At 37.7% G+C, this 23,543-nt stretch overlaps 1 protein-coding gene across 4 annotated transcripts in view; it reads left to right on the top strand.

Moving 5' to 3' along the window:
* LOC133526766 (furin-like protease 1) overlaps nt 1-23,543 on the top strand; it is a 409,795-nt gene that overhangs the window by 362,118 nt on the left and 24,134 nt on the right. For all 4 annotated transcript variants that reach the window (XM_061863488.1, XM_061863486.1, XM_061863487.1 and 1 more), the window contains exons 8-12: nt 5,388-5,597; nt 13,802-13,940; nt 21,526-21,641; nt 22,135-22,242; nt 22,952-23,091. In XM_061863488.1, the coding sequence (XP_061719472.1) occupies nt 5,388-5,597; nt 13,802-13,940; nt 21,526-21,641; nt 22,135-22,242; nt 22,952-23,091 (713 nt within the window). The remainder of the gene's footprint in view (nt 1-5,387; nt 5,598-13,801; nt 13,941-21,525; nt 21,642-22,134; nt 22,243-22,951; nt 23,092-23,543) is intronic.

Below are 23,543 nucleotides of genomic sequence, written 5' to 3'. Positions count from 1 at the left end.
ATAAATAAATACATTTAATTAAAGAAAAAAAAATCTTTGAAGCAATTTGAACCCGTGACCTTATCGGATACCGGCCCAGCGCTCTAACCGACTGCATGAGCTACCAAAGACTGATATAAGGCGACGGTATTTCCGGACCGATACGACCTTCAAACCTTCTAGGTGTTGCAGGTGTCAGGTGATCCGGCTGCTCGTTTGCCTCCTCTATCATAAAAAAAAATTTGTCCACGACTTAGTCCGTAATGCAGTTCTTTAACTTTATTCTACTTATCCTATAAACCATATACGTTCAGCTATATTCGTTTTTTTTTTTCGATGAAATCAAAGCACGTCGAGTGCAGGCATTTAATACGTTTTTATTATCTATCATTTTCATAGCCTAATGCGCATGGGGAATTCTTCTTCTAACCGCCTTCTAACGCCTTTATACATTTGCGATAGTGTAGTAAGCAAGCGTTTAAATAACGCAAAAATGTTTTCCCAATGCAATATCACTAACGCATTGAAAATATATCCACATACTCGTACGTAACTTCGAAGCAAGCATATTCACATAACCAACCGTTAAAATTTCTTCCAAAAAGTTGAACGATAAAAAACTTTATAATTCCCATTAGCGGCATTCACCTCAAGTTCCCTTTTATGTTATTAATAAAGAATTAGTCCTTGAAACGCGGACAAAAAGTCCTTTCAGAGTGCCTGGTAAGCGTTTTTATGTTTCGCATTTTTCAGTTCACGTAGCCATAGGTTTTAATGAAAAGTTACAACGGTGTTCGCTACAAGATCGAATTATGATCGCTTAGAGAGCGCAGGAGCCACATTTAACCCATATCGGACTTGAAGTTCAAACATAACAGTCAAATGGCAGTCCTCCCCGTTGCTCATAAGACTTACCAATACATTTTTTTCTGGTATACGCTTATGAAATGAATTACGCCATTCATTAAGGGCTGATTTAGACGGTACATAGACATTTAGATTTTTTTATTTTATTTTAACGATTTTAGTTACATTGCGGATTATTTAGGTTACAACCAATTCGGCCGACCGATCAAATACCGCAATATAATGAAACTCGCATGCGAGTTCTCGCACCGTCTAAATAAGTCCGAAAGATTAAACGAATGTTTCAAGTGGCGCATGGGATCTAGCAATCACACGCCTGGTCATCGATCGGCGAATTTAGAAACAGCCATTGTCTTGATAAATATGGCATCAATATCAAATCTAGTTGAGATTGTTAAACTTAAAAACGGCCTCACGCCCGTTGTGCATGGTGGCGGCTATGTTCTTTTGACTCAATTATCGAGATTGTTGGCGTAGCTTCGAGTTCTCTTAGAATTAAGTGGAATGTCCATGGCACGCTGAACCTCTCGATTGAGAGGAAAGGGAGAAGGTCGAGGACATAGCACACAGCCCACAGAGGCCTTTGAGACGTCTATGCGGGATGGAAAATCCAAACACGACAATTAAGTTACAGTCGTTTTAACATAGTTTTTAAGTCTTGTTTTATTTTATATGTAATACTAACAAAAATGAGATCACTTTTGTCTTAAAAATAATAATCGAATTGAATTGAAATTAGGGAAATTCAGCTGTTATAGGTAGTCATCGTTTTTGTTTTAGTAACTACGAAGCCTATTTAAAAAAAAAGCATTGTCTTTTAAGATTACTGTAGATGTGGGCGTAAGTGCTTCGGAAAGGGAACGCACTTTTAAAAAATCTTAATCTCGAAGTCAAAGTTACACTGGTCACTGTGTGCGTTTCGGAATATAGTAGCAATTTGTCACCATTCACCCTCAATCCCATATTAAGCCTTGTTTAAGGCAGTTAAAGTGCATTTTCCCGTGGCAGAAGTTGTGGAACTAAGTTAGTTTGAAGGGCGCACAGTCGGGAGTGTAATTTCTGTAATGACGCAATTATTTTCTCCTGTTTGCCGCGACACGATATGGTCAAGTGCTCTTGGCTGTAAAATTTACATAGGGTAAAGTCGGGAAAATATGTTGTTCACTTAATGGTGCTCCTACATAAAGCTTAGAATAAATTTAAAAGTGGAAAAATTACTGTCTTGGGTGAGACTTGAACTCACGGCCTCTGAATCGATACTCCAGCGCTCTGCCATCTGAGCCACCAAGACCTCATCCATAGGCAGCAGTTTTTCCACCATATGGGTCTAGGGGACCCTAGCGGTACCTCAAAAATTGCTACTACATAGCTTGTTTAATCTATAACTCTATAATCTCTATATCAAAATTAATAATGGATATGGATTATAACAACTTTCGCTAAAAACTTAATTTATGGTTTGTAAAAGAAATTAACTGTAGATTTAATAATTATGCAATAAGCTAATCATGTTAATATTATTATTGTACTAATTTTGGTAATTCAAAATTTATATTTGTATTGACATTGTTATTCAGTAATAATTCATCCAAGCAATATAAATATTGAGTAAATGCATGTTAGTCATATTTAATAAATATGTATAGAGTACTTATAGTAAAATTTGCAAGCCATAAGTCGGCGGAATCATACCAGTATGAATCATACCAGTCTCATATTTCGATGTAACATCTGTGTTAACCATGACTAGCAAATAAATAAATTACATTTCACTGGCAACAGGGATGAAATAATATAACACTATCAATTCTATAATGGTGCCCTTGTCACACGATGTTATGTAACGTTATATAACTGCCAGTATAGGAGCACCATAACCCGAACCCTAAACAGAACCCCAAAGGGTTAATTTTTCCATTTCCCCTTTAATTTAAAATTATGTGTATTATTTCTAGATTCTTGTTTGGGGCATGATACGGTAAGATCGAAAATTTCCATTAATTACGCGAACTTCGTAACAAACCGGTGATTTTACCCAAATACATATTCAGCCGCAACAGTTAGGAAGAAACACCCAATCAAATCCAGCTATTTATTTTATGTGCGCTTCTTGCCTATGATCATGTAGCGGCCCGATTAGAAGAATGATTAAGACACCTTGGAAAGATATTTATAAGATAGATAGCAAAACGACATCAAAATTGACGTTTATTTCGATTCCGCTGTGATCCCAGTAAGATCCTTCTACGATATTTCTACCGTCAAAGTGACATTGGTTGCCCGAATCGAGCTGCTTCTGTCAATTAAACAATATACAAACGATATCTAAATGAGAACTTATCTAAACCACAACTTATCGTTATCGTATCTCAGTTTTCGAATCGTGCCTTTAGGTATAATAACACTGGGTAGCTGTTTTACAACATTAGTTGGCGAGATTTAAACAAGGTCTTTTACTTTAGTTTTTTATACATAGATCGCTTATTATTGAACATAATGATTATAAACGTGACCATTTTCTGATATTAAATTATGCATGCTTTCTCTTTAAAAGCATATTTTTCATCTCAAACTACCCAAGTTCACTCTAATCTCGTTTCCTTCTTCAACTCTTAGACGTCTCGTTCCTTGTTTACACCGAAACCTCGTTTAGGCTCTCCTCGCCGTACTTTTTCCTGATTATCTTTGCTGGCTCGAGGCCTAGCGCTTTATTGCAAGGAAACTTAATTTTACTTTACGTCTGATAGCTGCGGGGGACGAATTTTTGCAAGCGTCGCAACTCGCTCTTCGAATTATGCGTATAAATTTTATATTTCTTTAAATTAAAAAAAATGTCGCGTAAGCATGACTCGCGGGAACATTTGTCGTATATTTTCTTTCGTTTATCACCAGAAATGCTTTTTCTTGATAACGCACGTTTTTTCTTGATAATCTGTTTTATATTCTGCTGAAGCCGATCTTTTCATTTCTTCACTTATTATAAATCTTGTCTTTGTTTATATTGTCGGACAGACGAATCTCAACACATTTTTTTTATACTACGTCGGTGGCATACAAGCATACCTACGGCCTGCCTGATGGTAAGCAGTCTCCGTAGCCTATGTACGCCTGCAACTCCAGAGGAGTTACATGCGCGGTGCCGACCCTAACCCCACCCCCCTCGTTGAGCTCTGGCAACCTTACTCACCGGCAGGAATACAACACTATGAATAGGGTCAAGTGTTATTTGGCTGCGGTTTTCTGTAAGGTGGAGGTACTTCCCCAGTTGGGCTCTGCTCTTGATCTGGAATGACATCCGCTGTGCTGTGCCCTACCACACAAGGAGAGATGACATTCACATTGCCCATACCTCTCTTTTTTGCCCGTATCTCACATTTTTGACTTCTGAAGACGGTCCATATGACTCACTTATCTGACACTGAAAGTTCGTGTTCATAAAAATACCCCGCCCGCAGCTTTGAATATTTCCCAATACACCATTTCCCGCTTTAAAAAAGTTGTGATTGGGCAATAAATAATTTTGATTGGCCTGAATAACATTGTTTATGTCACTGTCAGTGATAATTTAATTTATTTTTGGGCGTTGTCGCAAAATACAGGCCTTATTTGATAGATTTTTTGTTAAAAGGTTAATTACAGGCCTTGCTATCGATTGACCCAATAGCTAGGGACACTGCTTGATTAAAAAGCATGGTCGCCGCGTTTTTATTCTCAAATTAAAGAATACGGTGAATTTTTGCAGGTTTCCGTGGAAAAATGGCAAAGCTATGTTTTTTTTTAAATATACAACGACGTTGTTAAACCATGCGTTAAACCCGCTACATGCTTAGTGATCACCGTAGCCTTCGAGAGCTTGAAACTACAGACTCGTGTATTTTTTGTATTAAGCTAATTTTCACCACACCAACTGGTAAAGGCCCTCTTGATTGTTCAAAAACGAATGAGAAAGTTGTATTTTATCCACATGTGGGGCAAACTAATCAGATGAAAATTTTGAGTTGTTTCCTTATGTTAGCTGGTGGAATTGACTTTTAAATGATGATTTTGAATAATACATTTCTTATTACGTTCATTTGGATTCGATTTGGTTTGTTTTTTTTTGTTATTTCATAGTTAGTATTTTCCTCGCGTTGGTGTGGTAAAAAAAAATTGTGTTTCACTCGGAGGCAAAGTTTGTTTAACCCTCCTGCCTTGAAACCCTCGCAACGCTCAAGATTCTTTCAGTTAAACAACAACTTTGCCCCCTTGTAAAACAAATAACTATTAATGTGTTTATTCATGTCTAATGGTCTATTCTATACTATTGCACTGGCACACCTCAATAAAAGGAAAGAGGGAATGCAGCAATTAGCCATAATGTACTTTTTATTCAGTGTCTAATACCTATCTCGACTTTTCTCAGCTACTAAAAGGTTAACTCGAAGAGTATATCCTCCAGACTTCTGAAAAGACTGCTGTAAAGAGATACTTGAGTCATTTGTATTCGATCTTGTTATTTCTTTGACATCACAAAAATATACTAAAGCAATCGTGTTCCGCAGGGTCGCAGCGGGAAAGGTTCCATCTTCGTGTGGGCCTCCGGTAATGGCGGGCGCGAGCACGACAACTGCAACTGTGATGGCTACACCAACTCCATTTGGACTCTCTCCATCTCTTCCGCGACCGAACGAGGAGAGGTGCCGTGGTACTCTGAGATGTGCAGCTCTACGCTTGCTGCCACGTACAGTAGTGGCGCGCTAAATGAGAAACAGGTGAGATAGATTCGACTATTAATCTTTCTTCTCAACCTCAACAATCCCTATATCATACGAGTATCCATCCTCTTCTTCAACTTTGATTCAGATTACCCTCTTGAAGTACATATGTTTTTTGCATGCCTGTTGGTCAAATTTAGCGAGACCACTCATTGAAGGATTATCATCAGTATAATGTACTACCTATATTTGCAAATAAAACATTCTGAATTGATTTGAATTGAATTGAAGTTAAATAAAACAGCAGTTTATTTGCATTCAACGCTACACTTTGACTTATTTCTAGCTTTGACATCTGTTTTTACCTTGACTTTCTTATACATATTTGATAAGTATAAATTAAAAATGTGGCTCATGAGCGAAGTGTTCTACGATTACGCAGAATACTTTAACCTACCTATTATAATTTAAAGTAAATAATATTATTGTTTCTGATTATATAAATAATATTGTTGTTACTCTTATAATTTGAACTTATATACATTGATTTTATAATGAATAATTAATTAATATAACACTCTGTGATTTTATAATCGTAATTACAAGGCATAAAGTACAGAATGTACCCACTATCAAGAAACGACTTGTAACTTTTTGTTATTAATAAATATCTGTATTTCATACACAATTCTTTAACTTCACCGTTAGCTTTATTTTATGTTTATCTCTCTTTTGTATGACTTCTTTTTTTGAGTTAATCTAAATATTAAGACTTTTAGTGTCACGTTGATGCCCTTGCTACTCAGTCCATATGTTCTAAAAGAGAATTTTCGACATATTTCCAGTACAAAGACACTTAAAAACTAGTTTTGTTGACAAAGAGATAATTAAATTACTTAAATGGGAATAAAAATGCAACTTCGTTACAAAGATCATACCTATAACTAGGAGCTCAATGCAAACAAAACGAGAGAAATAACAGTTCCAACCAGCTCAATAAACAACGTCCATTAAAGCAAAAACGTCAGCATAAAAACTATCGTAGCCAAAGATAACAAACGGAACAAAGTAGGGCATTTTATAAATGAAATTCAGAGTAACATGACACAGAAATGTATCTGCTTGATGAATGGCCAGGCGAGCTAATGAAATTGAGTTCGTGTCTTTATAATACGACCCGAGCTGTATTCAGAGCCAAGTATATGTATATACAAATGTTATATTTATTGGATACCAATTAATTATGAATATTAACGCAGGAATAAAGTGAAAAAGTTTACTGAGTGCAATTGGATCAGAGAGGCCTCGTATAAGATTTGTATCTATGTAGGACTAGTTTTTGCACTATATTAAACCTAAGTGGTGTACTGTACACTAATGATGATCTAATATCACTAGCATGCTTTTGACGATCGGTCTAGCCTAGTGGATAGCGACCCTGCCTATGAAGCCGATGGTCCTGGGTTCGAATCCCGGTAAGGGCATTTATTTGTTTGATGAGCACAGATATTGGTTCCTGAGTCATGGATGTTTTCTATGTATTTAAGTATTTGTAAATATCGTTGTCTAAGTACCCACAACACGAGCCTTCTTGGCTTACCGTGGGACTCAGTTAATTTATGTAAGAATTTCCCTATAATATTTATTTATTTTGATATTATTTAGAAGAAACAAATGCACATTTTGAGGATATACTTATAAGACCCTGGTCAAAACTTTTTGGTGTACTACAGTGTCACAATATCCTAAGTGTGTTTACACTACGTTAGTTAGACGCAATTAAGGAGAACGGTGATTAGAGTTAGTGAAATAAGCATGACTTTATTTCCATAATTAACCTTGCTTACACTTACATCGAGATTACTGTGCTTGACTTATTTTGAGCCATATGTTACCCCATCTAATACGGAAATTATTAGAACTAGGGGCATCTAAAAGCCGAAAACTCTCATTGCAGTTTTAGTACGTGCACCTCGAATACCGGATAGCCGTATACGTGCCGGTTTTTTTCTGTTAGTCCGTCAGTAACAAACGGCCGGGGGATGTAATCGGTGGAGCGCTGCCCGCACAAAAGATACAGGTTTCGTTTCAATTGCTCTCAGAGCGGGCTGGCCGACTCGAGCGAAACGGTAGTAATGTATGATTCACATAGAGGGAGATGACTTACATGAGCAGCAAGAACCGTCATATGACAATCATACATGCGTATACATTAACCCAAAGAGTAAAGTAAGTATATAGGTAAAGAGAGTCCCCTTGAAGCATTTTAAGGACACTAATTTCGAAGCGCTATCTCTAATTTGAATCCGAATCTGGCTATGTATTAGGGTGGTCCAAAAAAATTTTTTTACGTTTTTCTGTCAGGCCACCCCGTATTTTTGTGATACCTACCCACAAACTTATAATGCTAAAATTTTGTCTTCCTAGTGATAGCAGAAGTCAGTGCTCAACGAACTTAAAAATTTATATTTTTCGTTAAAATTGACTATTTTGATTTTACTCGCAACATGTATTAAAATCATTATAAAGAAGTTATTTTAATGAAAACAAAGTGTTATTGAATCAAAATTACTATAAATTAACCTAAAACTTGTATAAAGAAGTGTATTAGTGTTTGAAAATGGCTGTTTCAAGTTGCTAGTGCTGTATGTAAATTATTAGAGGAGTGGAATGTCAAAGGCCAAGTTCGAGCTATGAATTTTGATACAACATCATCAAATACTGGGCACATAAAAGGAGCATGTACTCTGATTGAAGCTAGTTTGTCTCGTGAGTTGTTGTGGCTAGCCTGTCGTCACCATATGATGGAAATCATTCTTGCTAAAGTCTTCACCTTATGCTTTGGCCCATCAAGTTCCCCCGAAATACCTTTATTCAAAAGGTTTAAAAATGGATGGGATAATATTTCTTGTGATCATTTCGAAGGCCTTGACTTAAGCTCCGATACAGAAATGTTTGTTAAAACTACCCTAGAATCGATTTATCGCACATTGAGCAGCGGAAGACAATGCCGGGATGACTATCAGGAACTTATCGAACTGACAATGGTAGTTTTAAATAAACCTCCCGAGAAAATTCATTGGCGTTCCCCAGGGCCTATCCACCATGCACGCTGGATGGCAAAACTATTATATGGTATAAAAATATTCTTATTTAAGAGTTAAAAAAGTAATGAAACTGACAAAACGAGAAGAGACTCAATTGAGTCGTTTTGTGCGCTTTGGTGCACTTTTGTATACAAAGGCGTGGATTGAAGCACCACTAGCAGCAGAAGCTCCGGGTGGAGATCTTCAGTTATGGCGAGACCTTAAGGCATATGAAGCTATTGATTCTGATATTGGAGTAGCTGCAAGAAAGGTTCTAGAGCGGCACTTGTGGTATCTATCGGATGAGCTCGTAGGCCTTGCTTTATTTTCTGATCGTGTTTCTACCGCCGAAAAAGTCGACATCGTTAACGGAATGAACACTGACCCTACCTGCCGTCAAGTAAGGGGGCAATCTACACTCCTAACAACTGATTCCACATTGGCAAGCTTTGCATCTAAAAGAACTTTACAAATGCTTTCCCTTTTGGATATAAAAGATACTTTTTTGACTCAATCTCCCGAAATGTGGAAAGAAAATGAAGATTTTCTACAAGGCCAAGACCGAGTTAAGAATTTACGAGTAGTAAATGATACAGCCGAAAGAGGTGTTAAGTTGTTTGAAGAGTATAACCGGCTGCTTACTAAAGACGAAGAAGAGAAACAATTCTTACTTCAAGTGGTTGAAAAAAACCGGAAAATTGTACCCACCCAGGCAACGAAAAAGTCACTTGTAAATGTAGTTTTTGATTAAGTAAAAGTACTATTAATTACTAATAACTTGTGCAATATTTTTTTAAATATGAATGTTATTACTTATTTTCATTTAATAAAAAAATAATTATTGATGGTATTTTGTTTTTTCTGCTTTTTCTAGGTAAAACAAAACAAGTATATTTTTCGCTAAAATTTCAATATTTGACTTTCGATGAGCACCATCTTCCCATTAAGTTATAAAGCTGAAATTTGATGAATATGTTTTTATATGTGTATGTAACAAAATTAGGGGGTGGCGTGAACAATAGGAAAAAAAAAATTTTTCCCCATACTAGCGTGGACCACCCTACTATGTATGTGTGCGTGCAGATCTATAAATGCATCCGTATGTGTAAGTACTTTTGTACTACATAATATTAGGCCTACTGGGGTGGTTTACAAGTCAATTTTTTATTTTATTTCTTATAACTTTGATAGTTTTTTGTTTACAAGATATCAAATAAAATATCGACTTGTAAACGATAAATCAAAAGAAGGTTTATTTGAAAAGAATAAAATCCAAGTAAAAAGACATACTTTTTTGGTCTTCTTCTTCATCCTCACGTTGTCCCAGCATTTTTGCCACGGCTCATGAGAGCCCGGGGTCCGCTTGACAACTAATCCCCAGAATTGGTGTGGGCACTAGTTTTTACGAAAGCGACTGCCATCTGACCTTTCCACCCGGAGCTTTATAGTAATACAAGTACATGTTTATTGCTTTCAATTTGATATACAAGTTAGTAATAGAATACGTGTCGCAAGTACTTGCAGCTTCTGATTCTCTTTGGAATTATTCTTCTTTTTACCTTTCTTCATCTTTCTGTAGGTACAAAGTTGCATTAGCTTCGTCATCTGTGAGTTATGTCTCAGTCTGACCTAGAACTCTTTCATGTGCGCATAACTGGCTTGCCTAGTTCTCAACTGATGCATTTTTCTTTGACCTTAACATCCAACTGGACTTGAATTCAAGATATTCCGGAGGTAAAGTAAGGACAGGTAAAGTGCACTGTAGCTCCGTAAACAATTCGCTCCAGATATTCTTTGAAATAAACACATGAGTAGGCAATGATATCGTGGTTGGGGTCCTTCTTCTTATAATGAATTTCAGGCATAGGACGTATGTCTTGTCTTCGCACGTACCTCCATAGATGCACTATATCTCGTCTTACTTAGCAGAATCAAATTGCACAATTCAAATCGCAGAAAATTAAAATAATCATCGCTTCTTTTCATCACTGCATGAGCGCTAAGGATGGTATTTTCTTCTTACCTTCAAGAATATCTAAACTTCCCGGCATTTTCTGTTAAAAATCTTGTATGGTGAACCGCTTGGATTTAGTACAATTATGTAATAAATAGCTTGTTCTTGATATAGTTAAATTGTAATTACATTGTTCGAAGTTTGCAGGTGATCTTTAGCTCAAATATTAATGGAAATTAAAGACCGCCTGGACTTAGAATTGACTTCGTAATATAAAACAGAAGTTTTCGGCAGTAATAAGTTGATTCCTAAGAAATGCCGGCAAATTACGATTGCAAAGGAAAGTTGAAGAAAGAAAACTCTGTCAATATTTAATTAACTGTATTAACCGAAAAAAATGGGAAATTCATAAGTAACTGTTAGAGAGAAACTAAGCAGAGAGCAGTAGCATGAATGGAGCACAACGGATGAATCTTCAATGAATATATTTCATAAATTAGTTAATACAATTAATCTAAATATATTATAAGTAACATAATAACAACACAGACTGTTTTTTATCAAGTGACAATTGATTGACTTAACAGTTCAAATCTATATTCTAAATTTGAAATATAAATTGTGGCGTGTAGCTTACAACCTTATTTCAACACTCCTCCTGAATATAGACTATACTGTCATCAATACATTCAATCACCTTGCATGCCCATTAACTTGTTTGTACACCATACAAACTTTCCTTTCAACAAAGGTTTAGTTAGTGCATCAGCAATCATAAGATCTGTCTGAACATACGTAACTGTTATCTGCCCATTCATGATCGTTTCTCTCACAAAGTGATAACGTATAGACATATGGGCGTGCTTCGTCCGCTGATGATGCACTGGATTGTCTGCAATCGCTATTGCGGATTGAATATCACTGAGGATAGGAATCAGTTCCTCTTCCTTTCTGGTGATTTCTGCAATTAACCTTCTGAGGAATATTGCCTCTCTTGCAGCTTCTGACATAGCTACGTATTCTGCCTCTGCAGTAGATAGTGCTATTGTCCTCTGCTTGATGCTTTGCCAGCAGACAGCTGCTCCTTGAGCTATAAAGGTGTAGCCAGTCCATGATTTTCTATCTTCATCACCTCCGTGACTTGCATCTGAATATCCTTGGATGAATCTGTCAGCACTGCATCTTTTGGAGTACACTATTCCATATATTCCATAGGATCTCTGATGTATTTAGCAGTATGTACGAGGCCAGACATAACGCATGCAGTCAGTATTTTGAGCCAATTTAATACTTGCTATACAGAAGAACACTGGGTAGCAGCAAAGCGTGTGCTCCGCTACCTAAAAGGAACGAAATCTCGTGGGATAGTGTACTCCAAAAGATGCAGTGCTGACAGATTCATCATCTATCTCCTTTCCAAGGTCTGACAGTTCCTGAGATGTCTCCATTACCGCTGTTACATAGTCTCTTACTGTCGTAAACATCTCTAGTTTATAACTCACTAGTCTAGAGAGTAATCTACAGCGGTTATTCAAACCTTTGTCTTCGAAGGCATCTTTCAACACTTGCCATGCCTCTTTAGCTGTCTTCACGTGTTTGACGTGTACTAGGCAATGCGGCTTTATCATCAAGCAAATTTTAGCTTTTGCTTTTTGATCCTTTCTCGTACCTGCTAAATCGGTAATCGCGGGAGTAACGCTCGTGTATTCCCATAAGTCTGTATCTATTAGGTATAGTTCCATCTGGAATTTCCATGTTGAATAGTTCGAGCAGCCGTCCAGTTTATCGAAGAGCGTCATACTATTCATAATTCCAGTACCTCTGTTATTATTCACGTCACTAGAAGAATCGCCAGAGCCCGTTGACATTTTTCATGCTTGTGCTGAATATTGTTCGCCCATAACCCTGTTAGAGAGAAACTAAGCAGAGAGCAGTAGCATGAATGGAGCACAACGGATGAATCTTCAATGAATATATTTCATAAATTAGTTAATACAATTAATCTAAATATATTATAAGTAACATAATAACAACACAGACTGTTTTTTATCAAGTGACAATTGATTGACTTAACAGTTCAAATCTATATTCTAAATTTGAAATATAAATTGTGGCGTGTAGCTTACAACCTTATTTCAACAGTAACTAAGCTTTATAAGCTTCGTCTGTAACTTATTATATTTTTCTGAACAAGCAAGTAACGTAAAAAAGTGGTGATCAAATCAAGTATTGCGTCAGGAAAAAGAATTGCTTCATAATTAGCCGGTTCCAAGGACTAGTTGAAATTGCTAAAAATAAACTCGGTTGCAGTTTTTTAATTTAAAAAAGCGGCCAAGTGCGAGTCGGACTCGCCCATTAAGGGTTCCGTACCATTTATGACGTATTAAAAAAACTACTTACTAGATCTGGTTCAAACCAATTTTCGTTGGAAGTTTGCATGGTAATGTATATCATATATTTTTTTTAGATTTTTCATTCTGTTATTTTAGAAGTTACAGGGGGGGACACACATTTTTTCACTTTGGAAGTGTCTCTCGCGCAAACTATTCAGTTTAGAAAAAAATGTTATTAGAAACCTCAATATCATTTTTAAAGACCTATCCATAGATACCCCACACGTATGGGTTTGATGAAAAAAGATTTTTTGAGTTTCAGTTCTAAGTATGGGGAACCCCCAAAATTTATTGTTTTTTTTCTATTTTTGTGTAAACATCATAATGCGGTTCATAGAATACATCTACTTACCAAGTTTGAACAGTATAGCTTTTATAGTTTCGGAAAAAAGTGGCTGTGACAGAATCGGACAGACAGACGGACATGACGAATCTATAAGGGTTCCGTTTTTTGCCATTTGGCTACGGAACCCTAAAAATGCAACACATTGGACAAGATTGGAGCTTACGGGTTTCTGTTATTCTAGCACAACCGATCCAACAACTGAGCTATCGAAGCAAACCCTCAGTCATTTAATGACGTTATTTTTTAATTCACCTTTTTTAGGGTTCCGTACACAAACAAATACTAAAAACAGAATAAAATATTTATTTCCAATCTCGAGGTTCTCATCCAATCACCGAAGTTAAGCAACGTCGGGCGGGGTAAACTAAGTATTCATTTTAAATTAAGAGATCCATAAGCAGAATAAATTGTAAAGTAGCTTAAGGTGTAGGTATGAATATAACTCGCGTAAAATACAATAAGAGTATTCCCTTGGTTTATAGGTGGTGACAACAGACCTGCACCATTCGTGCACCGCGGGCCACACGGGCACGTCAGCGTCCGCGCCACTCGCGGCGGGTATATGCGCGCTGGCGCTCCAAGCCAACCGCGAACTGACGTGGAGGGACATGCAACATATCGGTAAGATAACATGTTTGACGAAGAATCTGTATCATGTACCGCGGGCTATCCTGGCCACTCGCGGCTAGTATTTGCTACCAACCGCGAGCTGACGAGGAGGGACATGCAACATATCGGTAAGATAACATGCTTAACGATGAACCTGTATCATGTACCGCGGGCTATCCTGGCCACTCGCGGCTAGTATCTGCTGACAACCGCGAGCTTACGAGGAGGGACATGCAGCATATCGGTAAGATAACATGTTTGACAATGAACCTGTATCATGTACCGCGGGCTATCCTGGCCACTCGAGGCTAGTATCTGCTGCCAACCGCGAGCTTACGAGGAGGGACATGCAGCATATCGGTAAGATAACATGTTTGACAATGAACCTGTATCATGTACCGCGGGCTATCCTGGCCACTCGAGGCTAGTATCTGCTGCCAACCGCGAGCTTACGAGGAGGGACATGCAGCATATCGGTAAGATAACATGTTTGACAATGAACCTGTATCATGTACCGCGGGCTATCCTGGCCACTCGCGGCTAGTATCTGCTGCCAACCGCGAGCTTACGAGGAGGGACATGCAGCATATCGGTAAGATAACATGTTTGACAATGAACCTGTATCATGTACCGCGGGCTATCCTGGCCACTCGAGGCTAGTATCTGCTGCCAACCGCGAGCTTACGAGGAGGGACATGCAGCATATCGGTAAGATAACATGTTTGACAATGAACCTGTATCATGTACCGCGGGCTATCCTGGCCACTCGCGGCTAGTATCTGCTGCCAAACGCGAGCTTACGAGGAGGGACGTGCAGCATATCGGTAAGATAACAGGATTGTTTGACGAGAGACCAGCACCACTCAGTACCGCGAGCCATTTTAAGGCCTTTATCTGCACGCTCGCGCACCAAGCCAACCGCAAACTGACGTGGTGGGTCACGCATCATATCGGTAAGGCCTATTCTTACCTGAGCGAATAACTCACGAACGCGACGCGGCGCGGCGCGGGTGAATTCAATCCTTTGATACCTATGGAAGTGTCCTACGTGGGCGATCTCCGAATGCCGTTGGGCCGCCGTGCCGCGCCGCGTCGCATTCGCGAGTCATCGCCCACGTAAGCCGCGCTGTAAGACTCCGGGATAATTTGAAGTACGCTCTCTCAACACTGCAAAACATCGACAAGAGATGTCAGGATTTAACTGATTAATGCTGACTTATCACAGGTTGCATAACCACTACCTTGTAGTAGGGCTCGACGTATGTATACTGAATTCATCTAATTTACATTTTAATCAGCTCAACTGAGACCTCCCCGTATACAGTAGACTATAACCTATTTCTAGTTAAATAAGTAACTAGAAATTGGTTATGGTCTTCTGTATGACAATTTTTTTAGGGTTCCATACCAAAAAGGTACAAAAGAAACCCTTATGGTGCGACTCTGTCCGTCCGCCCGTCTGTCCTTCTATCACATCGCTAAATATCTCGAGAACCACTTAAGCTATCGATTTTAAATTTGGAATAGTTATGAACAACGCTAACCCAGACACATTGAAAGTTTTTTGTTTTATTAATTATGGGAAATTTCAAAATCTAGTGACTAGGTCAAGTGGGGTATCATTTGAAAGAGCGTTCTGCGTCATTGGTAGTGGTTCGTCCAGAACGAAATTCTGTAAACCACTTATGTACCATTCCATGAGAAGATTCCCCATAATATTTTTTTAAACAGTTTTCAGTCTCTTTAATAGTTTTTCCACGTAAAAAGTAATGTTTAATTAACACACGAAATTCGCTTTTCTCCATTTTCCAACAATTTTCCGATGGTATTTGACATATGCCTCAACAACTTTTTTATTGCTCCGCCTTTTAAAAAAAAAAACTGCGAGCTACCAAGGAGTTCAGAAAAAGTTTACATGTTAAAATGATATTTGTTTTGTAAAGTCACTGACTTCTCAAATCGCCGTCGTATGGATCAAATGTTGTCTGCAATAAATGATTTTATTATTTATTTATTTAATAACCTTGAAATTGTAAATAACAGTACAATTGTCTGGGATGTAGGTATACGGGACAAGGCATACGAAAGGTTAACTTATCATAATTATAATTTGACTTTATACTCGTAGATTTTCGTTACCGAGTTTCACCATTTAACAAAACGCTGCAATCTTAACTCATTGGGATACTAATATATTATGAATTTTACCTACACAACATGTAATCTAAAATCGTGTTTCAAAGTAAACCCGCTACAAAGTATGTCTAGCTTCAGCTATCTCAAGCAACGTGTAACGAAAGACGGTGCAAGTGAATTATTAATTTTCTACAAAGAAGACCACCCAAGGTTTTCATATTAGCTCCGCTAGTTCATGATTTACATGGTCGCTGATATAGAGGAAAATAAAGTTAGTTTGCACACCTTTCACCAACTTTCCCTATACGTTTTCTAATTTTAGAAAAATCGCAAGAATAACGAGGAAAAACTGGGCCGGGGGAAATCATGTCTTGGGAGTTAAAAAAATGTAAAGTACGATTTGTGCTGTCATTTCATTTCAGAGATTTCCAGCATCTTGACAGTTGACATTTTGATAAAAATCTCTTATGTTTAACGACAGTGCACATAAAGCATGGTCACTGACCCAGTCTAGGTCACTATTTTATTAGTATCACTCACCTACCCCATCTTAAAAAGTAAAGCAACACTAAGGTGAGGTGAGGTGACGTGAGGTCTTTTACTGAGGTGTGCATAAAGAGTATTCTATTTTTCTAATTATCTATCTACTGGCGTACAGTCAGCATCATTAATAGTGAAGAATTAACGCGCCAAAAGTATCTCATATTCGGGATGACTTTTCCTAATATAGATACATTTCTAAAATGCGCGTTCAAAAGTATATCTTTTACAGTCTTAATTGTTCTACATAAAGAACCATCACTTTTTGTTAAGCTGTTACAGAATAAAGTTTTGACGCGTTGTTTGATAAAATTTTATTTACGAGTAAATCAAGGCTTAAAAGCAATAATAAAATCACAAAAAAATATTGGCAGAGTTATTTTTTCCCTTAATAAAGTAATCTTCCCTTGCCTAATTTTTTTTTATATAGCTGTTTAATGTAATTTTATATATTATATTTATATGTATGTCTATTTATATTTCTTATATGTGTATGTTTATTCACTGTTATTGTGTCTGTGAATGTAAGCTTCATAACGTTTTAGCAAGACCTACTTTTTCGATTAACTTCTCTGTTTCCGTCACCTAAAGATTGTCTGGAAGAGATCGCTATTTAGCGATAAGACCGCCTGTTGTCTGCCTTTACATTTAATCAATTGTTTCTTTTCTTGTATCCTTTTACTAAGGTGTGCCAATATTGAATATTCTATCTATAATATCTATTTATTTTACATACGCACTTTATTTATAACGTATCGATACGTATAGTTTGTATTTATAGACAAGTGTAGATTTATCCAATATATTTTTGAGCATACAAAGAAAATAAAAAAGTAATTCAACACAAACAAAATTCAACTTTAAAATTTTTGCTAAAATTCTGTTTGATATAAAGTTAACGCATGGTCTGACATGTTAGGAATGTTAGATACTCGTATTCCTACAACAATAAAAAACTAGATACATTTCAGGAATATTCAGGATAGAATGTAAAAAACAATTACCTAAGAGAATTTTGCTAGAATAATATAAATATTGCAACAGAATATTTCATGTGTATTTTGTAGCACCGAGGGAGTAGAAAAAAATATCTAAAAATGGACGATAGTTACTCGAAAAATTAGAATTACAGCACTCTGTAGACCAAGTTAGCGCGCTCGGCCGAACCACAGTATAAAAATACATGAAAGTAATTTATTACACACATCCAACTTATTTATTAGTAAGCTTTTATCTCGGTGCCTTTAGAAGTCATCTTACAATCAAGAAGATCCATAGGAAAGGTTATCATTAGTTATATTTATTTATCATCATCATCACAGGCCTTTGCGTCTATTGCAGACGATTTAAGCATTGCTGTTTAGACAACGGGTTTGGCGACTGTGGAGGCCGATGCGTGAGCGGCACGACCTCCCACATTTTTGGCAGAGAAAGCTCATGCCACCTGAGGTTCCAGTCCCGATTTGCTTTCTGCGACACCTTCTGCTATCTAACGTAGTAAACCAGGCTTGGTCGCATAGCTTTCTCCCCTCCACAACACGCTTGCGCCATCCATCACGGTCCTCAGCTAGTTTCCCAGGCATGGTGGTCGATTTCAAATGCTGACATGTCTCGCTTAACACAGTCTTTAAAGCGCAGCATCGGTCTTCCAACGTTCCTTTTAGCATACGCAACTGCACCAAGCAAGACACGTCGAGGTATTCTAGAGGATTCCATCCGGTGCACATGCCCCAGCCACCGCAAGCGTCTCTGTTTGAGAAGAGCGGCAAGACTGGGCAGCTGCGCTTTTTCAAGAACCCTCTGATTTGTCACTTTGTCCTGCCAAGTTATGCCTAAAATGTTGCGTAGACAGCGCATGTGAAAAGTGTTGAGCCGTCGCTCCTGTTTTGCATACGTCGTCCAGGTTTCTGCTCCGTACAAGAGTATACTTAGAACGCAAGTCTGGTATACTATCATCTTGGTTCTAACAGTGAGGTGTTTGTTACACCACACCCTTGAACGTAGCCTCCCGAACATGGTCGCTGCTTTGACAATACGAATATCGATCTCTGCATCAAGCGAGAGATTGTTTGACACAGTCGACCCAAGGTAGCAAAACTTATTGACGACTTCCAGAGCGGTGCCATCCACCAGTATTCTGGGTGTTTCCGCACTCCCCTGCACTAATACGACTGTCTTTTTGGCATTGATGGACATGGAGAACAAAGTGCATGCCCGGGAAAACCTGTCCATGATGTTTTGCAAATCAGCTGCAGAGTTTGCCACAAAAGCCGCATCGTCAGCAAACAAGAGACTGTCGACGAAGAAGTCCTCGCGGTGTTTTGCTGATTTGAGGAGAGAGATGTTGTATAACTTCCCGTCGTTTCTTGTATGCAAATGCACCCCCTGTTGGTTATTACTAAAAGCAGCCTTTAAAAGTAGTGAGAAGAAAATAATAAAAAAATTTTATTTTATTTATAACGTATATGTATATAAAACTTTTAAGTGAGTTAAGTAAGTTTTTACACATTGAATTTGCTAGATTCTATTAACTTGTTACCCGATTCATTTAGAACCTTATCTTGCAAACTACTTGTCCACCACCATCAAATCGATTTTAGATTAGCTAAGGGTCACAAATAGCCTAAAAGAAGTTGCATTATATTTTCCGAAGCCGGTGTGGCAAAAAGTTACCTTGCATAGTTGGCTGACACACTCAAAAAAAAAAACAAAAATCAAAATAGTTTATTTGGTATCTATTAGAATTTAAACAATATTGGTAATGGATACCTCCTGGTAAGTATAGCAATACTTGTGTTAGGAGGTACCGCTCCTTCCTGACGGAGTTTTTCGGGTTTATCTCAGTTGACTTATTATTTTATAAGGTACATTTTGCTATTTTAACTATGTCTAGCTAACTATATATAGCTTATTTATATAAATATTATTACAAAACCACTCATGTGTTTAGACCACATAACATTTACAGTAAACATGAGAACCCTTAAAACAGGGGTCACGTAATGGCGGACCGCGGTCCGGATGTGGACCACCGACGTATACATTACATTTGCTTATTTAATAAACTCAAGTAGAAACTCATTTTATTTTAAAAAACGGACCCCTTAAGTAACTAATTGGTGATCCCTGCCTTAAAATCTGGATCGTCACTTGATTTTCATGTGTCCTAATTTTCATTGTTTAAAGTTATACTACTCTATTTCAACCTACTATAGTCTTAACTTTCAATTTAATATGCTAGGTATTTTCACATGTATGGTTATCTATTTTAAGTTAAATTTGTAGGTTATTCGGTGCGTTGGGATAGTTTATTTGCCAAGCCGTCTAGACTATTTCGCCTTTATTATAAATATTGATTTTCCATTCGTTATGTACACATTTTTGTGATCGATTTTAGGATTAGAGTGTAGGTAGGCATTAAGAATCTAGGTAAAAGTAATGCATTAAAGCCACTTTTAGGAGTATCTACATGTGGAAATGATTGTATATTAGATTGAAGTACCTGGGCGACCGAGCTTTGCTCGGTTATAACTATTTATTGTAATATGGTGGTGATAATCTACATAAATTTAAAAAGTAAAATATGAACTGACAATTATTATTATTTACATTCGATTTTAACCTTACAGCACTTGTCACAGAATAACGCCATCTATTGTCAATTTCTCTTATTACATAGGTCATTTTTTTTACTAAATTAAACTTGTGTAAAACAATAAAAATTAAAAAATTATATATAAACTTGAACATATAAAAAAAAACAAAAGTTAGTCACCGGGCGAGATTCGAACCCGTAACACTCGCTTAGCAGTCCGCGTCTTAACCCGCTGGACCAGACGGACAGTGGCCGGCAACACGAAATTAGCGACCATATTCTGCGTCGAAAGAAAAACGCATGAAAACACGAAAACACGCGTTTTCCTAAACATAAGAGTAATCTAGATAGATTGTATACCCCCATAAACCCCCATATACCAAATTTCAGCGAAATCGTTAGAGCCGTTTCCGAGATCACAGAAATATATATACAAGAATTGCTCGTTTAAAGGTATAAGATTATGGGTGTGCTTTAAAAGATAATTTTGGAAATTCTAACATAGAGAGTTAGGGACGTAGGTTTTGAAAATGTTCTACTAAGAAAGACAGCTAATACGAGTATATTTTTTCATCAAATCTTTGTTGAACAAGAAAACTTGGAACGGACTTGATGTTTGTTGTGTTTTTTCGCGCCTTATTTTATTTCTACTCTTATACACCGTGTTTTTTGAACTCCGTTAATTTCAAGGGTGCATTCCTGAGCTTTTTATTTTTATATCGTAAGAGCCTTGTGAGCGTATGGCCTGTTTACATATTGATTATGGATATGATTAGTGTTTAGTGCGAGTTCATACATTTGCTGCTAAACGCAAGTACTATCTTGGACGATCGATGTTCGAAATGACATTTGGTTGAGTTAAACATAATCCCCGTCTTACAAGGATATAGGAAAAAAACAAAATAAAAATGTACGAAAATTTACTCAGTACCTACTCCATTTAGTTTTCCGGAATTTGATAAAACAACCGTGTAGTGTCTAAAGCTAATTAATCAGCATTACTGCTGCAGCATTGCAGCGCGACATTACTGGTGACTGCATTACTGCTGCAAAAATCCAGGCAGCAACATCGATTTTTAGGGTTCCGTAGCCAAATGGCAAAAAACGGAACCCTTTTACATTTGCAGCAGTAATGCGGGCGAAAGTAATCTTGCGCTGCAATACTGCTGCAGTCGACTGCATTACTGCAGGAAACGTAAAACATTTTACCTCGTGTCGTCGTGTAAACATTTTACCGAAATGAAAGCAAGCACGTCGTAAATGAAAACTTTATAGTTGTATTATTTGAGTTTGTTTTTTTATACATTTTCATATTTTAACCCCCAGTGGTCCGGACGGCGCGTCCAGAGCGTCTGAGCGCCGGCGGCGAGTGGCGAGTCAACGGCGTGGGTAGAAACGTGTCACACTCGTTCGGCTACGGGCTGCTGGACGCTGCGGGCATGGTACCTATACTTCAGTACATTAGTATTTAGTTTGAAGGTCGGGAAATAGCGATTTGCTAGCTGAGCGTAATAATGGGCCAGCGTTTAGATGCCGTTTAGTAGGTACCACTATGACTGATCATTCTTATTCTGGTTGGAGTATGTGCATACATAATATTTCTTCATCAAATGGTTTGATGTGTCTATGGTGGTACGGTCGTTACGTGACGTGCCGCTCAAGACAATTTTACACGTCTTCACTCACTATATTTGAATACTTCGCAGTTCATTATAATAATCTTATCGTAAATGTTTTCACTCGTTTTTATTATTCATCGCCGCGATATCGCTTCGGCACTCGGCAAAAAGTTACCGCCGTCGAAATCTCATACCAAAATGTATGAAAAAAAACGCCTGGGATTTAAAAGTTGGTAACATTTCGTATATCTGTGGGAGTTAAGGGGATAATTAATATGTATGTAAGCAATGTTTAACCTAGAAACTTTGTATCCAGGTCCGAATGGCGCGAAGTTGGAAAACCGTGCCACCGCAGCGGACGTGTGAACTCGTCGCGCCCAAACCGCAGCGAGCGGTGCCGCCCCGCTCCAGCGTGACTTTACAGGTTTGATCAAGATATTTAACAGTGAGGTCCCATTAGTTCGTTGCATTGCGTTAACGCTGCGACGTTTTATATAGGTGTGGTTTCGATCATTTGTTAGGTATACAACGCATTCTAAATGTATATGCGACGTTTTAAGCAAAGAAAACATGAAAGGTTTTTCGATTTGTAGATTTTTCTCATTTCAGTCTCGTTCATTCGCTTTCTAACCTAGAATAAAGGCCTGTTTACAAATTGACTAGTGTTAAATGCGAATCCATACATTGACCACTAAACAAGCAACACATTTATATACGAACTCGCACCTAACACTAATCTACCTATACCTATGTAAACAGGCACTATTAGTAGTTATGAAAAGCGATTAAGTTGAAAATGTGACCAAAACTATCACAATAAGCACCGTTCGCTCTCTAAGATGCCAAGTCGACTCGTATGGACTATAGCGTGTAGCGCGCAACGAATGTCATAACATCATGTACCTATTAACTATATCCCCTTTTTCAGTAATCCCTAGACTACATTTTATAAGTTACCTATTTTAATTGTATAGACAGGTGAAAAGGCCTATCGCCACTGTTCCGTCAAACGCATGTCATTGTTGCCGGTTTAGACCTGCATACACTAGCTTCATTAATTCGAGCCCTGTATTCTTTGAGCTCTCTTTAAACACCCTCTTCTAAAGTGTATCTCATTAACCATTGTCCCACAGTTGGACGTGAACGCGTGTCCGGGAGTCAACTACTTGGAGCACGTGCAGGCGAAGGTTTCCCTCTCCGCGGCCAGGAGGGGGGACCTGAAGATCACTCTTACGTCACCAGCTGGGACTGAGGTCACGTTACTTGCTCCAAGGTAAAATATTTAGTCATGTTTTGATACTCATTTCTGCCCTCTATTTCTTTCGCACTTTTCTCGAACTGTGCTATTTCTCCCCTTTCCCCATTTATTATGTTATTTATTTTCTATTTATTATGTTTCTTATTCTAGGAGGATTTTTTTATGATATAGGAGTCAAACGAGCACACAAATCGCCTAATATAAAGGCATTCTTTACATGCCAAAAAGCCGAGAGAACTCCAGAAATATGATCACTATTTAGTATTTCTTCTGATTGGCCGTTTTGGCGTGGTTAAGCAAAACATCCAAATTTAAAAACATGTATATTATAATAAATTAAGTTAATCCTGAGAAGTTCATAAAGGTAAACAGAGAGTTTTGGAAAAAAAAATTGTAGAGAAACTTACAAACATCTGCGAAAAAACTCAAAGATGTCTAAGCACTGGAACTAATCGCACGAAAAGGCT

The sequence above is a fragment of the Cydia pomonella genome, chromosome 17, assembly GCF_033807575.1.
Source record: "Cydia pomonella isolate Wapato2018A chromosome 17, ilCydPomo1, whole genome shotgun sequence".
In the NCBI taxonomy this organism is placed as follows: domain Eukaryota; kingdom Metazoa; phylum Arthropoda; class Insecta; order Lepidoptera; family Tortricidae; genus Cydia; species Cydia pomonella.
The sequence above is the reverse complement of the archived record's forward strand: the minus strand, read 5'-3'. Positions and strand labels throughout refer to the sequence as shown.